At 26.6% G+C, this 17,936-nt stretch overlaps 1 protein-coding gene across 14 annotated transcripts in view; it reads left to right on the top strand.

Moving 5' to 3' along the window:
- unc-104 (kinesin family member unc-104) overlaps window positions 1–17,936 on the top strand; it is an 85,390-nt gene that overhangs the window by 64,388 nt on the left and 3,066 nt on the right. For 12 of the 14 annotated variants that reach the window (XM_087167761.1, XM_087167766.1, XM_087167756.1 and 9 more), the window contains 19 exons: window positions 868–1,005; window positions 3,271–3,389; window positions 3,498–3,589; window positions 4,645–4,753; window positions 6,112–6,298; window positions 6,403–6,493; window positions 7,877–8,004; window positions 8,082–8,171; window positions 8,259–8,330; window positions 8,408–8,559; window positions 9,221–9,326; window positions 10,226–10,340; window positions 10,859–10,941; window positions 11,053–11,177; window positions 12,349–12,494; window positions 13,621–13,935; window positions 14,412–14,500; window positions 15,308–15,527; window positions 16,143–16,262. In XM_087167761.1, the coding sequence (XP_087023887.1) occupies window positions 868–1,005; window positions 3,271–3,389; window positions 3,498–3,589; window positions 4,645–4,753; window positions 6,112–6,298; window positions 6,403–6,493; window positions 7,877–8,004; window positions 8,082–8,171; window positions 8,259–8,330; window positions 8,408–8,559; window positions 9,221–9,326; window positions 10,226–10,340; window positions 10,859–10,941; window positions 11,053–11,177; window positions 12,349–12,494; window positions 13,621–13,935; window positions 14,412–14,500; window positions 15,308–15,527; window positions 16,143–16,262 (2,497 nt within the window). The remainder of the gene's footprint in view (window positions 1–867; window positions 1,006–3,270; window positions 3,390–3,497; window positions 3,590–4,644; window positions 4,754–6,111; window positions 6,299–6,402; window positions 6,494–7,876; window positions 8,005–8,081; window positions 8,172–8,258; window positions 8,331–8,407; window positions 8,560–9,220; window positions 9,327–10,225; window positions 10,341–10,858; window positions 10,942–11,052; window positions 11,178–12,348; window positions 12,495–13,620; window positions 13,936–14,411; window positions 14,501–15,307; window positions 15,528–16,142; window positions 16,263–17,936) is intronic. The other 2 variants (XM_087167765.1, XM_087167755.1) reach the window with 1 other exon arrangement.

The raw sequence follows: 17,936 nt of genomic DNA, 5'->3' as shown, positions 1-17,936 counted from the left end.
TAAATTTTCTTTCATGAATGTATTAATTATTTTTTCGGAACGTGTGTTTTTTTATCATTTCGATAAGCAATAGTTTTATTTTTTTGAACTATCAAAATTTTCTTTGTCACATTAGTACTGGTGTATATTTTAAAGAATTAAAATGTATTAAAAAGAAATTTGTGTATTTAATGTATGTATTTTTAGCGATAATGTTCCATTTTGTTATTAGGGAAATATAATTCTAGTTAAAAAGGCACATAATAAATTTTAAATGAACTATTAAATGCCACCCACACATTGCTACACTTTTATTAAGAATTTTTAACTGTTCTATAAGCTAAAAAAATTGATAAACTAATCCTTTTTTTTTAAAGAAAAAGTTATTTTGTTCTATTTTTTGTTTTTTAAAAAATATATTTTTTGATATTTAATAGAGAAAATTGTTTAATCAAAGACCAAAAAAAAAAATCTAAATTCATAGCATAGGTATTTATTATTTACATGCTATCTAACGTATAAATTTTATTATAAACTCATTTTGTATAAATTATTTTTTGTAGGCCTCTTTCCTACCCCTTATATTGACAGTAATTAATCCCTTAAATTCTACATTAAGCATTCTGTAGTACATTAAATTTTATTCTTCATTCCTTCAAATGATGTACTATATAAATTATGCATGTTATCAATGCTGTTTTAAAACAGAAAGTGTTGTGCTAAGTTAACCTAATTTTTTCAACCTTTGATTTTGACTGTTGTGCTTGCTTTACGCTTTGCTAATTGCATGGCAATAAAACATATTATTTTGTGTGTGTGTGTGTATTTTTTTTATCCTTTGCAAATTAAATTTCTATCTTTACTGATGTTTTACTATGTTTCTTGCAGACAACGCTTAGAGCTTATGAGAGAAATGTACCACAATGAAGCTGAATTATCACCAACTTCTCCTGAATATAATGTAGAAAGCATTACTGGTGGCGATCCATTTTATGACCGTTTTCCTTGGTTTAGACTTATTGGGAGGTTAGCTTGTTTCCTATTATTATTATGCTTATTAATTGGAACTATTTTTTTCAGCAGCATTTATTATGATATTGGTTTAGGTTCAATTCTGGAAATATCTGAATGCTCAGTTACTTTCTTTCTTTTTTTTCTTCCTCCATTATTTTATGTTTATTTTTTATATTTATTTTGTTGATAATTTTTTTACTATACCTTAATTATGTTCAATGGCACAGTGGTTAAATAATTGCGCTGGGTCTGATCACTGGTAGTGGCTTGAAGCCATCCAGCTTTAGGTTAATAAGTATCAATACATCTAAAGGTAGCTGTTGGGTGATGGTTACCCCCTTGCAAGGCCGTAGCCAGGATATTTTTTCGGGGGGGGGGGATATGGTATGAAGCAAGGGCAGTTACAGACATGCAAAGTAGAAGGAAAACATAGTAGCAAATATTGTTTATTCTGCTTGCAAAAGTTAAACTAGTAATTAAAAAATATTACATAATAATTATTTTTCAATTATTATTACATAATAATTATAATCAATTTGTAAACAAAGTTTACAAAGACATGCGACGGGGATTTGAAGAAAAAAAATTTCGATTACCTTTTTAGGACAAACCGGAATATCCCAAAGTATGCTTAATTGGCAACGTAGCCAATATTGATAACAAGCAATAAGTGTTTGGGGAAAAGATACTGTCACATTCTTCCATTGCTGAAAGTGCCGTATCTGGTCTACTGAGGGGTTCAAGCAGGTTCCACTTTGATGCCCATACTTCCATTTCTCCCATGAGGTTTTCTATGTCAGTGAAATCTGCGTAGATTCGGAAATTGCATAAATTAATATGCTGAAAAACAATTGATTTCGGAGGAGTAGTCTAACCGAAGGAAAGATGAGCCACAAGGTCAAGTGAAGATGATGGACTAGCGAAGGTGGTGTACTGGAAAAAGGTTTGATTCAACAGTTTTTGTTTTTCTTTTTACTGAGAGGCTCAAAGAAAAACTAAAAAGTTTGAATCCCAGAATTTCGGGGGGGGGGGGGATTTGTCCCAACAGTCCCCCCTGGCTACGGGCCTGCCCCTTGCCACCATCATATTGTAGGTCACAAAATCGTGGAACCTTAACTTCCATGTCCTTACTATGGGCTATTGTGGAAATAAGTTTATAATTTTACTTAGTTTGATTAGCTAATTTCCATTATGAATATTTAAAATTAAACCTAAGACATTATTGCTATTAGTCTCTAAATCCCGATAAATCCAAAATTTAGTTTTCCAAGTAACAATAAGAAGCCAAAAAAATTCAATGTAAATAATTTTGACATCTACATTACAATAATTAGTTTAAATATTCTGCTGGTAAATAATTAATTTTTTGTGTGTATTCAAATCTGTTTCTAAATATGTACAAAATACATTTTTATAAATTGTTTCATGAATAAAACCATGTTTACAGTTCACTCATATTAATCACCAGGCATATATAAAATATTAATATCATTGTATAAATTAATTTTGTTCTTAATTTCAAGTATGATGTATTATGACTATAGAATTAAAAGAAAAGCTCATCTAAACAAATCATTTTTCATTAATTTAAGTTTTTCTCGTTTTTGCACAAAATAGTATTTAATTAAACTTACCATGAACTGGTGAAGCTCTATTTCTTTCAAAATGTAAAAAATACTTACTTTTCATTTATATTTAAAAAAAATTTTAGATATTAAATAACAAAATGAGTAAAAAATTTCTGGGAAAACCTATATAATATTCTCAACCAAATGTCTTATACAGTACAGAACCCGTTATCCGGAAATCAGAAAACCGGAAAACCAAAAAACCGGAACGAAATTCGATAAATTTTTGAGCTATTTTTAAAAAAAAAAAATTTTTTTCCTCATAAGATTTTAGGATTTTTTTTTTCTTTTTCGAAAGATGTTTACCTTACCATCATTTTGGAAATAATTATTAGTGTATTCCTTCATCGTTTATTCTTCTTTTTAAGATTATTTCCAAAAAAGCATTTTTTTTGTTGGGTTTAACAATAAACAAACGGCTTTTTGTAGCGATTCAGAAAACCGGAAAAATCAGTTATCCGGAATAGCAATGGTCCCGATCGTTCCGGATAATCGGTTCCCTACTGTACTTTAATTTGTTCCTAACATGCTAGATATGTATTTTAAATTTTTTTTTTATTAAGTTATTTTTCTATATGTTACACATTTGTACTTATGATTCAATTGCTACTTGATTAATGAATTAACTTCTAGATTTATTGTCTTTTAGAGCATTTGTATATTTGAGTAATCTGTTATATCCTGTACCATTAATCCAAAAAGTTGCCATAGTCAACGAGAAGGGTGACGTGAAAGGGTACCTTAGGGTAGCTGTGCAAGCAGTTATTGGTATGAATTTTATTTATTTCAGTTTTTTTTCCTGTAGTTTTGTTTTGAAAAGGCAATTAATAGTTTAAAAATAATTTCCTGCCGAATTTATGTTTTTCTCTTTCACAGAGGAAGAAGAACCTTCAGAAGTTAATCATAGGGGTGTAAGGCAGTCAGCTCGAATCAGTTTTAGTGATGATTTATTTCAAAAGCATAGAAAGGTAAAAATTTTATAAAATTAGATTGCATACCTTTCTTAAAAAATTTATTTTAATGTTAATAACATGGTTGTTGCTTTTGTAAGGACTGTTGAACAATAATAATCCAGAAAACACTTTTTATGTTCTTTGTAATTAGTTTGTCTTACATTTTTATTTTTGTGGGTTTTAATCATATTGCAGAACTCTTTTTTTTTATTTATATTTTTTACCACCGTAAAAGACAGTCACTTCCTCCTTCTCCATCTTTTTTTTATTTCTCTATCATACACATGACACTTCTCAGCTCCATCTCTCTTTCTTTTTTTGAATTAATTAGGCATGGGAACAAATGTCTTAATTTTATTATTAAGACTAGATTGAATAGAATTAATTGTGTTACATAAATGTTTTTATTGTACTACATTGTTTAATGTTATGAACTTCTGCCTCATCTATAGATGGTGCTGTAATCAGTAAAAAAAATCATGAATGTGCATGACTTGTGTGGCAAGCAACTGGCCGGAACAAAGGGCTTAACAATTATTATTTAAATTTGAATTGATTCGTTTTGTTGTTTATGTGCATTCAATTTGATAGTTATTTAAATTTGGCCTTTTAATTCATTCCACCATTCTACACTTAATTATCGTTCCAACACATCACAAAATTAGTCACTTTAAAAGAAAGCAAACATTTCCTTTGGAAGGAAATTTATGTAATATTGATGTCAAATATCTAAATGATTATTAATTTTCTTTTCTTACTTGTTAATTAAATCTTAGGAATAAATTATTATGAATTATTTGATTTTTAATTTAATTCTTAAAAATTTAATTATTATTCATTGTGATCCTTTTAATTCTTTAAATAAATCAGAGCTTGTCACTTTATTTTTTTCATCATTATGTGAATTTTTAATAGAAAAAAATTAAAATTTCCTGAATTTCTTTAATTAATATGAGTATGATTTTTAAGATTCATAGTTAATTTTTTATTAAGTATAAAAATATTTTATTTTTTAAAAATGTTCTTTTAAACTCATATACATAATTTTAATAAAATAATTTAACTTTCAGGGCTCAAAAGCAGAAAAAGAAATTATATCAGAAAAAGATTTCAGTTCTTCCCAAGAACGAATTGTTGAAGGACAAGGACCAACTCCTGAAAATTCTGGATTTGAAATAGGTTTATTTTTTATCTTAGTATCAAATTAAAATTGAATTAAGCTCCAGTTTTATTAAACAGATGGTTTTTGACATTTTAGAGTTTTCTTAATATGGTAAATGTTTGTCTTTGGATAAAGAAATATTGATTAAGCAAGTTAACCATGAATGTTCGTAATTTTTATCCACAAAGTTTTTTCTGATACTATACTGTGCAAGTTTACAAATGCAAATTTTACTATGAACTTAATATCAAGTGTATTAATTAATTTGAAAAATAAAAATAGAATTTCAGTATTTTAGAAACTAAAATGTTGCAAATGTTAAATAAAATCAACAATCATCTAGGTGTATTTTTTTCTTATATTTTTATATATTTTGAACTTTAAGCATCATGAAAAAAATTTATTAACTTTTCCTATTTAAAATTTTTCCCCAGGGGTAACTATAATTTCCAAAATCTGTTGAAAGTTTTTTCAGTACCTCTGTACTAGATGGTACTATTATTATTATCAAACTAATAAAGTACTAGACCACATGTTCACTAGTAGGTTATGTCTTCAGCTTAGTTAAGTAAAAACTGTTTCATATAGCTTTGATTTATTCAAAATATAAATCTGTGTTTTTATTGTACTATTATATTTTTATTGTCTGTGTATCATTATAAAAGCTCATCATTGCGGGAATACAAAATTATTTAATTTAAAGTTTTTCGAATGATTTATAAAGTGCTTTGGGTCTATATTCAAAATTAATTTTGAATTAACTTTCATTTGTTAATATTTAACTGCTTAACATTATAAATACCATTATCAAGGTGATTTGATAACATAATGACAGTTTCATGCATTTTTATTTAGAATTTGGAGAAATTAATGTATGCAACATTCTCCTGGAAGCAAAATGTTGCCAAATATTAATAAAAAATCATAAAATAAATTTTTAAAAGCTGTAACTAAGCTAAATGATCAATGCCAGTAATTTTTTTTTTTTGACAGTAGACACAAATACCACAAATACTTTCATAGAAAAAATAAGAATTAAAATTTTAAATTTTTTGAAGAAAAAAAACTTTTATCCCATTACTTGTTCTTAATTAGGTCATTCTTTTTGTAATTAGAATTCTGTTTCTTATTTTTTTTTTCTTATTTTTTTTTTTTTTTTTTTTTTTTTTTTTGCTCTATGATTGACAAATTTTCTTTTCTGATTTTGAAGACTCTCTGTGAACCATTTTTAATTTAACTTCATATTGTACAGCATTTAAACTGCATAAACATGTATACTATATAAACATTACTTTTCTTAATATTTTCGTTGCATTTTTTTAATTTCTTAAAAGAAAATGTGTGTTTGTTTTGATTTAGTTTTTACTATTTTCAGATATGTATTCCAAAGAAGAATTAAGTAAAGACATTGATGAAAAATGCAACATCCTCTCTGAAAATGAAGAGAAGAATTGCGACCACCCTGATCATCTCCATTTGGGAAAAGAATTCACATTTAGAGTCACAGTTTTGCAAGCTATAAATATTTCTAAAGAATATGCTGATATTTTTTGTCAGTTCAAGTAAGTGTTGTTTAAGAAACTCTATATTGTATTTTATTGTTCATCCTTTATTTAAAATTTATGTCCTTTTTTTTTTTTTTTTTTTTTTTTTTTTTTGCTTTCAGTTTTCTTCACCGTCATGATGAAGCCTTCTCTACAGAACCCTTGAAAAACACTGGAAAAAGTCATTCACCTGGGTTTTTTCATGTTCAAAATGTGAGTTTGAGGAGTTATTCTATTTTTGCAACAAGACTACAGAGCACTAGTTAGCACTTATAAGATAAATGCTTAATTGAAACGAAAAAAGGAAAACAATTCATAGTTAAAAAATATATGTGTTTGCAGATGTCTGGCCAAGGTACCTTATACTTTGTATGAATTTAACTTGGCAGTATAGTAGAAATTTGAGTTCTGTGTGGGTTACAGAACAGTTTTCATAGAATTTTTAGTGAGTTTTAATTATAAAATGATGGTTATTATAAAATGAAATTATAAATAGAATTTTCAATAATTAGGTTTATCCGTTAAAATTGCCTTTTACATTAATTTGTTTCTAGCTTTTCTAGCAATTTTTTTTCTCTAATTTGATATAAATCTTTATTTAATATTCAATAACCAATGATGAGTCTCAAAGCTGTTCATTTCTTTTAACAAAATCAAAAAGAAGAATAAAAATAGAGCAAACCATATAAATGCTAATTATGTTTTTTTTTTTTTAAATGGAACTATTTATGTACAAAAATTGCTCACATTTATTTTATTTTTTTAAATAATAAAATAAATCATTATGGTAATTAAAATTAATTATATATTTTTTTTTTATTTCTAACAATTTTATTTCTTTTTAAAAGAAAAATTAACTTATAATCCAACTCTTTTCAGTTCGAAATAAACCAATTAAAATCTCTAGAATAGATTTACTTGTTTTTTTTATTTATTTTTAATGGTAAATTAAAATTTCATAAATTATATACATACTAACTAGTTAGTGATATTCTTTTAGCAATAATAGAAATTAATATCTATTATCCAACTCTTAAACAAATAGTTCTGATATGTGTAAGTAAATTGATTTATGCTATAGTTCTAAAATATGCTAACTTCATTTTTTGTGCATTTTCAGTGCAATTGTGAAAGTGTTTTGAAATCAGCTAACATATTTTGATAGTTGACCCACAAATGATTTTCTTATTTGGTATAGGCTATAGCACACTGGCAAGTTAAGCTTACACAAAGTATAGTGACCCACTTGTTTTTACTTCATACTTTTATACAAAAAGTGGGTTGTTCAGTATTTGTTGAATAATTCTAACTATTGTAACTCATTTTGTAATTAAATTGGATATAATATGTAAATTAAAATGTAATCTTACTTTATTTTTTCATTACACTCTCATAATTTATTCCAGATGGGATAGAACTTTTTGTAGAAGAAAGTTTATTCATAAATAATAAAATCTACATTCTCTATTTTGATTAGTGAAAAACTTTTCATGCTACAAATTTTAATTTCATATTTTGACCTTTCACCTATCCATTCTATCGATAATATAATACTTAGCTTATTCTATACCTAACTAGTTTTGTATTTTATTTTAGATTACTGTAAAAGTTACTAAATCCTTTTTGGAATACATAAAGGCACAACCTATCGTTTTTGAGGTTTTTGGCCATTACCAACAACATCCACTGCACAGAGATTCCCGTGATTTTGTATCGCAACAAAGGTATGTCTTGTCTTTTCTTTTCTACCCATAATACAAAATATTTTCCAAAAACTCATGGTTTTTTTTCACTAAAATAGCCGACAGCCTCCAAGACGTATGTTTCCTCAATCTATACCTATATCACAACCAATTCGTTCTCCTAAATTTGGTGTTCTTCAATCTCTCAGGTACTAAACCTATTAAAAAGATCTTGATTTTTTTTAAATAAAAAAAAGCAATTGAGTTTAATAGCTTTTTAAAACTTTTCTTTGCAGTACTACACACATTCACGCAAGACATGATCTTTTGGTATGGTTTGAAATATGTGAATTAGAACCCAATGGAGAGTAAGTATTTTAACTATGAAATTAATAGAAATGCAGTTTTTAACTAAAATATACTTATTTGATTCATTTTTGTGTAGATATGTTCCTTCTGTCATTGATCATAATGATGACAGTCCTTGTAGAGGTACATTTTTACTACACCAAGGTATTCAGAGACGCATTAGGATTACTTTAGTTCATGAACCCATGATTGACTTCCAGTGGAAGGAGGTGCGAGAATTAGTTGTGGGTATGTGTTCTATTAATTTAACTTCTTTATAGCATATTTTCTCTGTCTAAAAATTGAATAATATGTTATTTGATCTTTTTAAATTATGTACAGGAAGTTCATTAGCTTTTAAATGTCAAGAATCCTCTAAAACAAGCAATATTTTTTGACTTAAAAACAGAACTTCTTCCAAATGATTGTTAAATAAAAGCATAATAGTAATTCATTAAAAATATGTTGCATTATTTCAAAATAAAATTCAAAACATTTAATTTAAACTAATCATTAATTTAAAAATTTTCTTTACTTTTTGTTCATGAGTTCTATACTTTTTTTATATTTAAAGTCAATATAGAGTTTTGATAAAGCAAATTTCAGTTGAAGCATATTTTCTTCAGAAAGAATAAAGATCTTCGAATAATAGAGTAATTAGTAAACAATAAAAATGTTAGTTAAGTCATGTGCATAAAATGAAAAAGGAAAGTATGGGTTTGCTTTCTAGATCTGAAAGATGGTCATTTATATGTAATTAATTACATAACCTTAACTTCTAAATTTGCTTGAAAAACAATTGATATGACATATATTTCACTCATTTTTTGGCGGCCATTTGTCAGGAAGATTGAGATGTTATTTTCTGCTTTGTAAATATATTTTTAAAGTGTTAAAATACAAATTGTAGGACGGATTAGGACTACTCCTGAATGTGACGATGATGATTCTGATACATCTGTTCTTTCACTTGGAATATTCCCGGGAGATTATTATGAAAAAACTGGAGATGACAGGTAAATGTTTTCACTGGCATTTCTTTATTCTTTTTAAATTATATTTTATGTCTGAATTTATAGATTTATGAAGTACAATATAAGAAGAGTTTTTTCTTTTAACTAAAAAATATTTTGAAATAGGCTTTAATTCTTTAGATATAATGTATTTAATAATTACAGGCTAAACCTTAAATAATGAAACTATTACAGTTTTTTGAATAAATGAATTATATTTTCGAATTTGAAAAATTTCATTGAAAACCTAATATTTTAGAGAACTTTTTATATATAAATTTTATTTACTAATTTCATTAGGACGGATGAAATCAGAAAACAGTATTTGATACCTTAAAATCATAGTGTACAAAGTCATTAATTAATTGGATTTGTTTTTATTTCCCTGTCGAAAAAGTAACATTATGATTTTAAAAGAAATATTGTGAAATTACCCATTTGTTTAAAATACTAACTTTGGGTTTTTAATTAAAACAAAATCTGAATTTGGGATGCTTATAAACTCTGACATAAAAAAATTACTAATTGTTTTTAATTTACGTCTTCATTTCTTTTTGTCTACAATGTCAACCAAGAGATCTGCTATTTTAGAATTTTTTAAGCAGGTAAAATAACAGTGTTAAATCGTTAATTTGCTTATATATATATATATATATATATATATATATATATATATATTCTACCATATAATTTGATATATTATTTTTAACTGCCAATATGTTTTATTACAAATTGTTTTTATTTAGTGTCATTTATGTAACTTAGTTATATTAGTGCCATGCTAACTTTTAAATAAAATTTAATAAATGTATTTTAACTTAGTTGTTTCCTACTCCATTCATTGATTTCTTTCCATTCTGTATTTTTATTACTTTAAATTAAATTAATTTTATATTTTGCAGAATATTTTATCGTTTTGAAGCTGCTTGGGATAGCTCATTGCACAACTCAACCTTGATGAACCGATCAACTCCAGGTGGAGAAAGAATATATATGACTCTCTCTGCCTACCTTGAGGTAACTTCGTTAAATACATAACATGAAACAATTTCAAAATCCTAATTCTCACACACTGAAAACATAAGTAATATAATCCGATATTGATAAATAAAAAACTCTTAGACATGGATGTAAAATAAATTATAATTTATATGTATTTATGTTGTGTATTTACATTTTAATTATCATTTCAATTATGTAACTCAGAATGATGTAACAGGTTATATTAATAAAAAAATATTGTTATGAATCTTTAAAAGAAACCTTACTGGTAGCTAAAAGTTACTTCAATGCAGAACTTAAGCATTAACTATAGCTTATTTTATATTGAATCTGCTAAAGAATTCAAAATGAAAGAAAAAGTTTTTTAAATTCTTAATAACAAAATTGGTTTCAGTATCATAAATAGTATCTTATTATGATTCTTCTTATTAATTATATTTATTTGTTTTTAATTTATTTTACATTTAACTAAAATTTGTATTTTTACTAATGTTTTAAAATACTAAAACTAAAATATTGGCTCTGCATTTTAGTTGGAAAACTGTGCACAGCCTGCAATTATTACAAAAGACTTATGTCTCATCATTTGTGGTAGAGATGCGAGAACAACTCCAAGGTATTATGCTGAATATCTTTTTATTCCAAAATGCATTTTATTGTAGTGTACTCTAATTTACAATTCAAGTATAAAAGATAGCCTTTAATATATCTTTATTTTCTTTGAAAGGATATCCCCCAATGCTCGATCTCTACGCCATCTATTTTCTGGAGCTTATAAAAATTCTGAAGGTAACCATGTAACTGGTGTGTATGAAGTACTCATGAAAAGAGCTGCAGATTCTGGTAGCCCAGGTATTTTCCTTTTTGAATTGCAAAATTTAGTAGGTATTATTTATGAAGTTATTGAATGATAGGGTCATATAGACCAGGGATTTCCAACTTACATGAGGCTGGGGACCTAAATTAAAAACACAAATTAAAAAGGTTGGTATTAAAACTTACATAGTAGCACACAAAATGTTTAATGAGAAAATTGAAGTTTGTCTGCTGCAACCACCAGAGAATAGATATTCACATTTTAAATCTTAAATTTACAAGTGTGTGTGTAAATATTTTCATCCAAAATTAGTGGTTTCAAAAAGTTAAATCGGAGAATTTCTTCCAGAATATTTCTGATACACATATGCTAAATTATATTCACGAAATACAAAAATATGAAATAAAAAAGAGCAACATACACGATTATTTTTGTATTTGAATAAATATTTTCTTGTGTGCAAAACCTGAGAAATTTTTTTGCACCGTTGGTATGTTTAATTTCACAGAAACGACGAAATTAGGCTTTTATGAACAAGAAAAGTATTTTAAACTCATGCAGATTTTTTACGAAAATTATTTTATGCAACTTTTTATTCATCTACAGAAAAGGAAATATGAATTACTAATCATAATTTATGGGAAACTAGTTATAACTGAAATAATTCAACTAATTTTGCATACTTGATGATATATTTCTTAAGAATCTTTCTTCCTTAGAAACCATTTTAATACTTTGAAACAAATCTGCGAAAACAATGCACTTAATGTATACTTTTTTAAAAACATTTCATTAGTACATTTGCTAATATTTGTTTTTAATTTTTGTTTGTTCCTATATGTGTTCTGAACTGAATCGTGAAAGCAGTTATATTTTTTCAAAACAACATTTCATTAGGTCATTTCAATAGTACATTTATGAAAAATTTTGTTATTGTTCTCATTTGTGTTCTTGATTGAAACCTTAAAGCATTTCAGTTGTATAATTATTTTTATATTTTATATGAACTAAGTTCTTTCATCTCTGGCAGTCAATTTAATATAGAATTAAAAATAGAATCGCTATTTTTAATTGAATGAGGTATAGTAAACATTTTATATAAACGAATTTTTTTTCATCTGTTTCAATTGAATTAGATTTAATTCACATTTGATGAATGATGTATAATAGATAATAGCATATTGAAGTTTGATCTATTTTTACTAGGAGTTCAGCGAAGACAGAGACGTGTGTTAGATACCTCTTCGACTTATGTTAGAGGGGAAGAGAATTTACATGGGTGGAGACCACGTGGAGATTCTTTAATTTTTGACCACCAGTGGGAATTGGAAAAGATGACTAGGTTGGAAGATGTAAGTATCCATTTACTCTAAATTGTTTATTAAATATTTATTAATTTTTTAGCACTAATTTACTTTTTTAAAATTATACAGTTAGTAAATAAACATAAGGGCGACCTTTGTGCTGAAATACAAAGTAAGGTAAAGCAACGTTTAAGAGCACGAAAAATATATGAAATGCAGACATCTGTTTCGGATGCTCAAAGGGCAACCTTCATCAGTGCAACAGAAAGAAATAAGAGAACAGGGTAAATATATATAGAGAGATGACGACACAAGAGGGTTTAGAGCAACAGCCAATGGGAGGGAAGGGTGAATGGATGACGAAGAATAGGAAGCAAGGAACAAAAAAAGGGGGGGTAGCTAGGTTTAATCATGGATTTCCAAACAGGAGAAATATAAGGAACACTGGATAGGTCACTGACCAACAGTTAGTATTTATTTTTTAATTTATTGCATTGCTTTTTTGTTTTAATAATTCATTTTCTGAGGGTAAAATATGTTATAAAAAATTATTTCTTATTAATCTCAAGGGATAATTATGTCAATGCTAACTATTATTTAGTGTGATAGATGTGTATGTAACTTAGTGAAACCAGTTTAAAGATGTTTTTATCAATACCTATCATTACCCTTCTTTGTGCTGTTTTTTTTTTTTTTTTTTTAATTTTGAATTAGATTAATTTTGACTCTAAAGATGCATACATACTTTTTTTTAACTTTTTATTGCTGCTTTTGATAATGCAAATCCCTTTTATAATTTATGCAGTGTCAGTTATTCTAGACATTCTATGCTACGAAATTGCAGGATAAAAGCAAGTAAAATAGCTCACAAACTGAAAAGTTTTAAGATTCTTTTTCTGGCATAAAACATAATGTTTTTTTAGGTATAGAATATTTTAAAGAAATTTTTAATTATATTGATTTTATAAATGTCAAAAGATGTATTTTATTAATCACATCATCATTTATTAAATATTAATTTTTTTTGAAATTATATTATTGCCATTGCTGAAAAAGTTTATTGTAATATAGCTATTCTGTTTTTATTTGTATCTTTTATGCTTATTTATAAAATACATATCTTAAAAACAAATTGAGATAATAAAATTTGTCAATGACCTTTTATAATTTATAGGTTGAGAGAGTTCGACACTTATTATTACTCAGGGAAAAACTTGGAATTGACCACTTCATTGGGCATACAGCTGACATCAGTAAAATGGAAAAAGATGCCTGTAATTTAGTAGCAAAAGCCTCAATTGATGGAAATATACCATCTTCTTTGATACTTTCCCCAACTTCCCCTACTGTTTCTAATCGAACTATTATTGACGAATCTGTCTATGCTCCTTGGGAAATGACAGACAAAGAAAGGGAGCTTTCAACAAAAATTCTCTCTCTAATCAATAGTCACATTCCATCAAAACCACCTCCCATACCTTATAATAAAGTGAGTTATGTAACATTTTCTTGTATTATACAGTTTGGTTTTAATTTATTTTAGTGACTGCTTAAATAATGTATATGAAATGTTTATATCTATTACAATGATTTTAAGGACAAAATTTAAATAAAGAACTTACTTGTGCAGTATTATAATAATGAATGTTTTTGGCATAAACACAATATTAGCAATGAGTTGATTTTGTGCATTGTGCTGCCATCTAGTGGAAATTCTGAAAACCTATGAAGTTTGCGACTGGAAACAATACCAAGGGACAAAATATATTTATGCAAAAATATATTTAAAAATACTGTGGCTTATCACTCTATTGCATGAAGTCCTTCAGTTATATACTCGGCTTTATTTTAATGGAAACAGTAATTTTATTCAAAATCCTATTTATTTTTCTTGAAAATATTTTCTTTTCTTTATCTGGTTAAATATTTTACTAGGTAACAAAGCAATTTTATTTATTGTTTAAGGATGAGCTTACTACCCCAACAGATGAGGTTGATGTGATATCTAGATCTTCGAGTATACATTCGAGCATAGCATCGTCTTCTTCTCAAGAGTAAGTTAATAATTATATTTCTTTTATTCTAAAACATATATAAATCGAGACTAATTATTGTAATGTGACATAACTTTTTTTTTAATGAACTAAGCGCAAGTGGTATTTTTAATCAATCTACATTCAAGATCTGTGTAATTTGTTATGTTAATACTAAAAAGGATAATTTTATTTATTTTCATCGAAGTTAATTGAAATATTTTGTTCTTTGAAACTCTACATAAAAACTGCTGTAGTTTTTTTTTTTTATTACCCATTTCTTTTTGTGAATTTCATTGAAATGAAAACTCTGCAAAATAATGATTAATCCATGCGATTCATTTTAAATATTCTTCATAATTTTCAAAAAAAAATATATATTCTTCTTTTATGTTCTAGTGGAGAAGTAATCCTGGGAAATTATTTCCTAGTAATATTTTCATGAGAAGTTTTTCTTAACATGAAAGTTGTCTGCACTTCAAGATTGAAAATATGGGATTCATTTTATTTTCCTATTGTTATAATTACCTTTTCTGCTTTAAATTAATTTCTGTGAGACATTTGTAAAGGGACATTTTAAAAATAACCCCATTGGAGGTTATTTTTTATAGCGTCTCTAACAGAAATGTAAAGCTTAGGAACTTGCTATTTCTTTTGAATGAATATGATAAGTACATATTAAAATATTCATATTGTATTACTGATATAACTTTCTGCTATAATGTAAAATCGTAGTTTATCATTACTGTGATACATATTGAGAAATTACAAATATTTAAATGAGGTTTAAGTCTCAAAAATAGTGCATTTATTTTATTTTTATTTAAGGTCTTTCCTGAGAGCCTTGCATCCAGGTGCAGGTGGTGAAGAAGATCGTCACATGTCTATAACTTCCAGGTCATCTTCAGCGCCTCCTTCCCATCGCAACTCTGGTCGTTTCCTCTATGTAGCAGAAGTGGAAGAGATTAGAGTGAGCCCTGTTATATCTCGTAAAGGCTACCTAAATTGTTTGGATGACAAAACTAAAGGATGGGTTAAGCACTGGGTCGTAAGTAAATTTATCTCTCCTGTTTATTGTTACTGACAAATACTGTAAAAGCTTGAATTTTCCATTTTATAAAAGTTAAAAACTTACATTCTAAAAAATTTACACAAAATAAAAAATGATTGCAAATAAATCATTAATTTATAGTTTATTTTCTTATTTTATTTCTCTAAGTCACAAACATGTGAATCATCTAAATTTATTAATTCCAAATTTTTTTCTATGTAATGATGACATAATATTCACTATCATTTAATTGATAATGTATATAATGTTAAATCATAAAAAGATGCATTCAATTAAAATAAATTTTTCATGTTTACTAATGTTTATTTTTTTGTGTGTGTATTTGAAATGAAGATTGCTCTCTAAAACTTTTCCATTGTATGATCACAAAACAACTTTATTTTCATAAAATTTTTGAATATGAGAAAGCAAGTGGTGAGATTGCTTTGAAGCAAAGATATAAATTCATTAAATTTTAATTTAGTTTTGATTTTAATAGGGACATCAACATTGCTTTCTTAAATCCAGCTTGAAAACTAAAATGTTGTTTTTAACTTTATAGAATAAATAAATGTATTTCATGATCAATCATTTTGAGCTTTGTATTAACAGGTTGTACGTCGCCCTTATGTTTTTATCTATAAAAATGAGAAAGATCTTGTAGAAAGAGGAATGATAAATTTAGCTACAGCCCAAGTAGAATATAGTGAAGACCAAGAAGCTATGCTAAAGGTAAGCTTCAAATTAAGAAAATTGCTTCATTATTGGTACAATTCTTTAAAAAAAAAAAAAAAAAAAAAAAAAAAAAAACAAGTGTCATTGTTAATTATTAAGTTTTTTTTATAATCAGTGAGATATAAAAACTAGAAATTTAAGAATACAATTTTTATGTTAAAAGGAATTTAGTAAATTTGAAAAGAAGAAAAAAACTTAGTAAATGATATAATAAAAGTGATTAAAGAATGAATAACACATTCTTTTATTAATAATAATGGTATGAATCAGGAAATAATTTTCTTTTTACATTAAAAAAGAAGGATGAAACAGTTGAAAAAGTGTCTATTTATTTTTTCATGTAGTTAAGTACTTAAAATTTTCTGAAAAATTTATAATTATTCTCTTGTCTAAACTTTTTGTTAGAAAACACACATAACATGCATTTTATGAAATCTGTAATGCATGTTTTTAAAGTACAAGTTGCAATATTTAAAGAAATACTACTGATAATTGTGAATAATGTTTAATTTTATGGTAAGTAAAATTGACTTATGTAACTTAAGTCTGTATTTAATTGTTGAACCATAATGATATTGTGTGTAGCAGGGATGAGATTTTTCCGCTTTTTAGCGGATTTCCGCTTTTTTCACCTTCATCACTTAAATTTCAGCTTTTTTGTCAAAAATTCAGATTTTTCTAAAAATTTCTTTTTTTTTTTTTTATAAGTATTCCGCTTTTTCAGAAAATTTACCGATTTTCAAAGAAAAACAGAAAATTCAAACTACATAGCTACCAAACCCTCCTCATTTTTACTTATTTTAGCTGTTTTTTCTCCGTTTACTCACAGCAAATAAGATTTTCGGAATTTTTTACCCGCCCACCAGATAGATCCGATTTTTGTAGTTCAAACGACGCTGCTTCTGACAAGCCTTTTAGAGGTCCCAAGCCTGGAATCTGCTAATATCTCTATCTCATTCACACGATTTTAATATCAAACATAGCTTATCATATTTGCGTGTTGCGATTCTGATTCACATGATTTGAGTATTGTATGTTGCGATTCTTATTTACGAGATTTAAAAATCCGATATTGTGATTCGTATTTACGCCATTTTAAAAACCTATGTAGCGATTCATATTCATGCAAGTTTAAAATACAATGTCTTGATTTGCTCATGCGGTTTATAATATCAAACATTGATTTTCGTATTTATACGTTATTTTAAAATAAGGCATTGGGATTCGCATTCACACACTCTAAAAATTCATAATTCTTATTTATGCAATCTAAAAATTCCGCATCATGATTCGTATTTACGCGATCTAAAAATTATGAATCGTGATTTGTATTTACGCGTTTTAAAAATTCTATATCGCAGTTTGTATTTTCTCATTTTCAAAATCGTATATCTAGTTTCATATTCATGTGATTTCAAAATCCATAATTGTTATTCATATTCACACAATTTTAAGATCAACTATCGGGATTCTTGTAAGAAGTAAAATTTTTTAAATTAGTTACTATAAAGATGACTGTTTTTCTAACTACGATTATTAGTATATGTAAGTGTTACAACATCAGGAAACTGGAAGGGAATATATTCAAAACTTACATTCTGTGCTTGCAAAGAAGAAAAAATAGGATTTGTCACAAGATGTTTGAAGATGGACTAACGACTAAATATAGCA

This window comes from Parasteatoda tepidariorum, chromosome 7 (genome assembly GCF_982258835.1).
Source record: "Parasteatoda tepidariorum strain Cologne lab strain chromosome 7, Ptep-v5.0, whole genome shotgun sequence".
NCBI classification, from domain to species: domain Eukaryota; kingdom Metazoa; phylum Arthropoda; class Arachnida; order Araneae; family Theridiidae; genus Parasteatoda; species Parasteatoda tepidariorum.
This window is presented reverse-complemented; position numbering and strand designations above follow the sequence as displayed.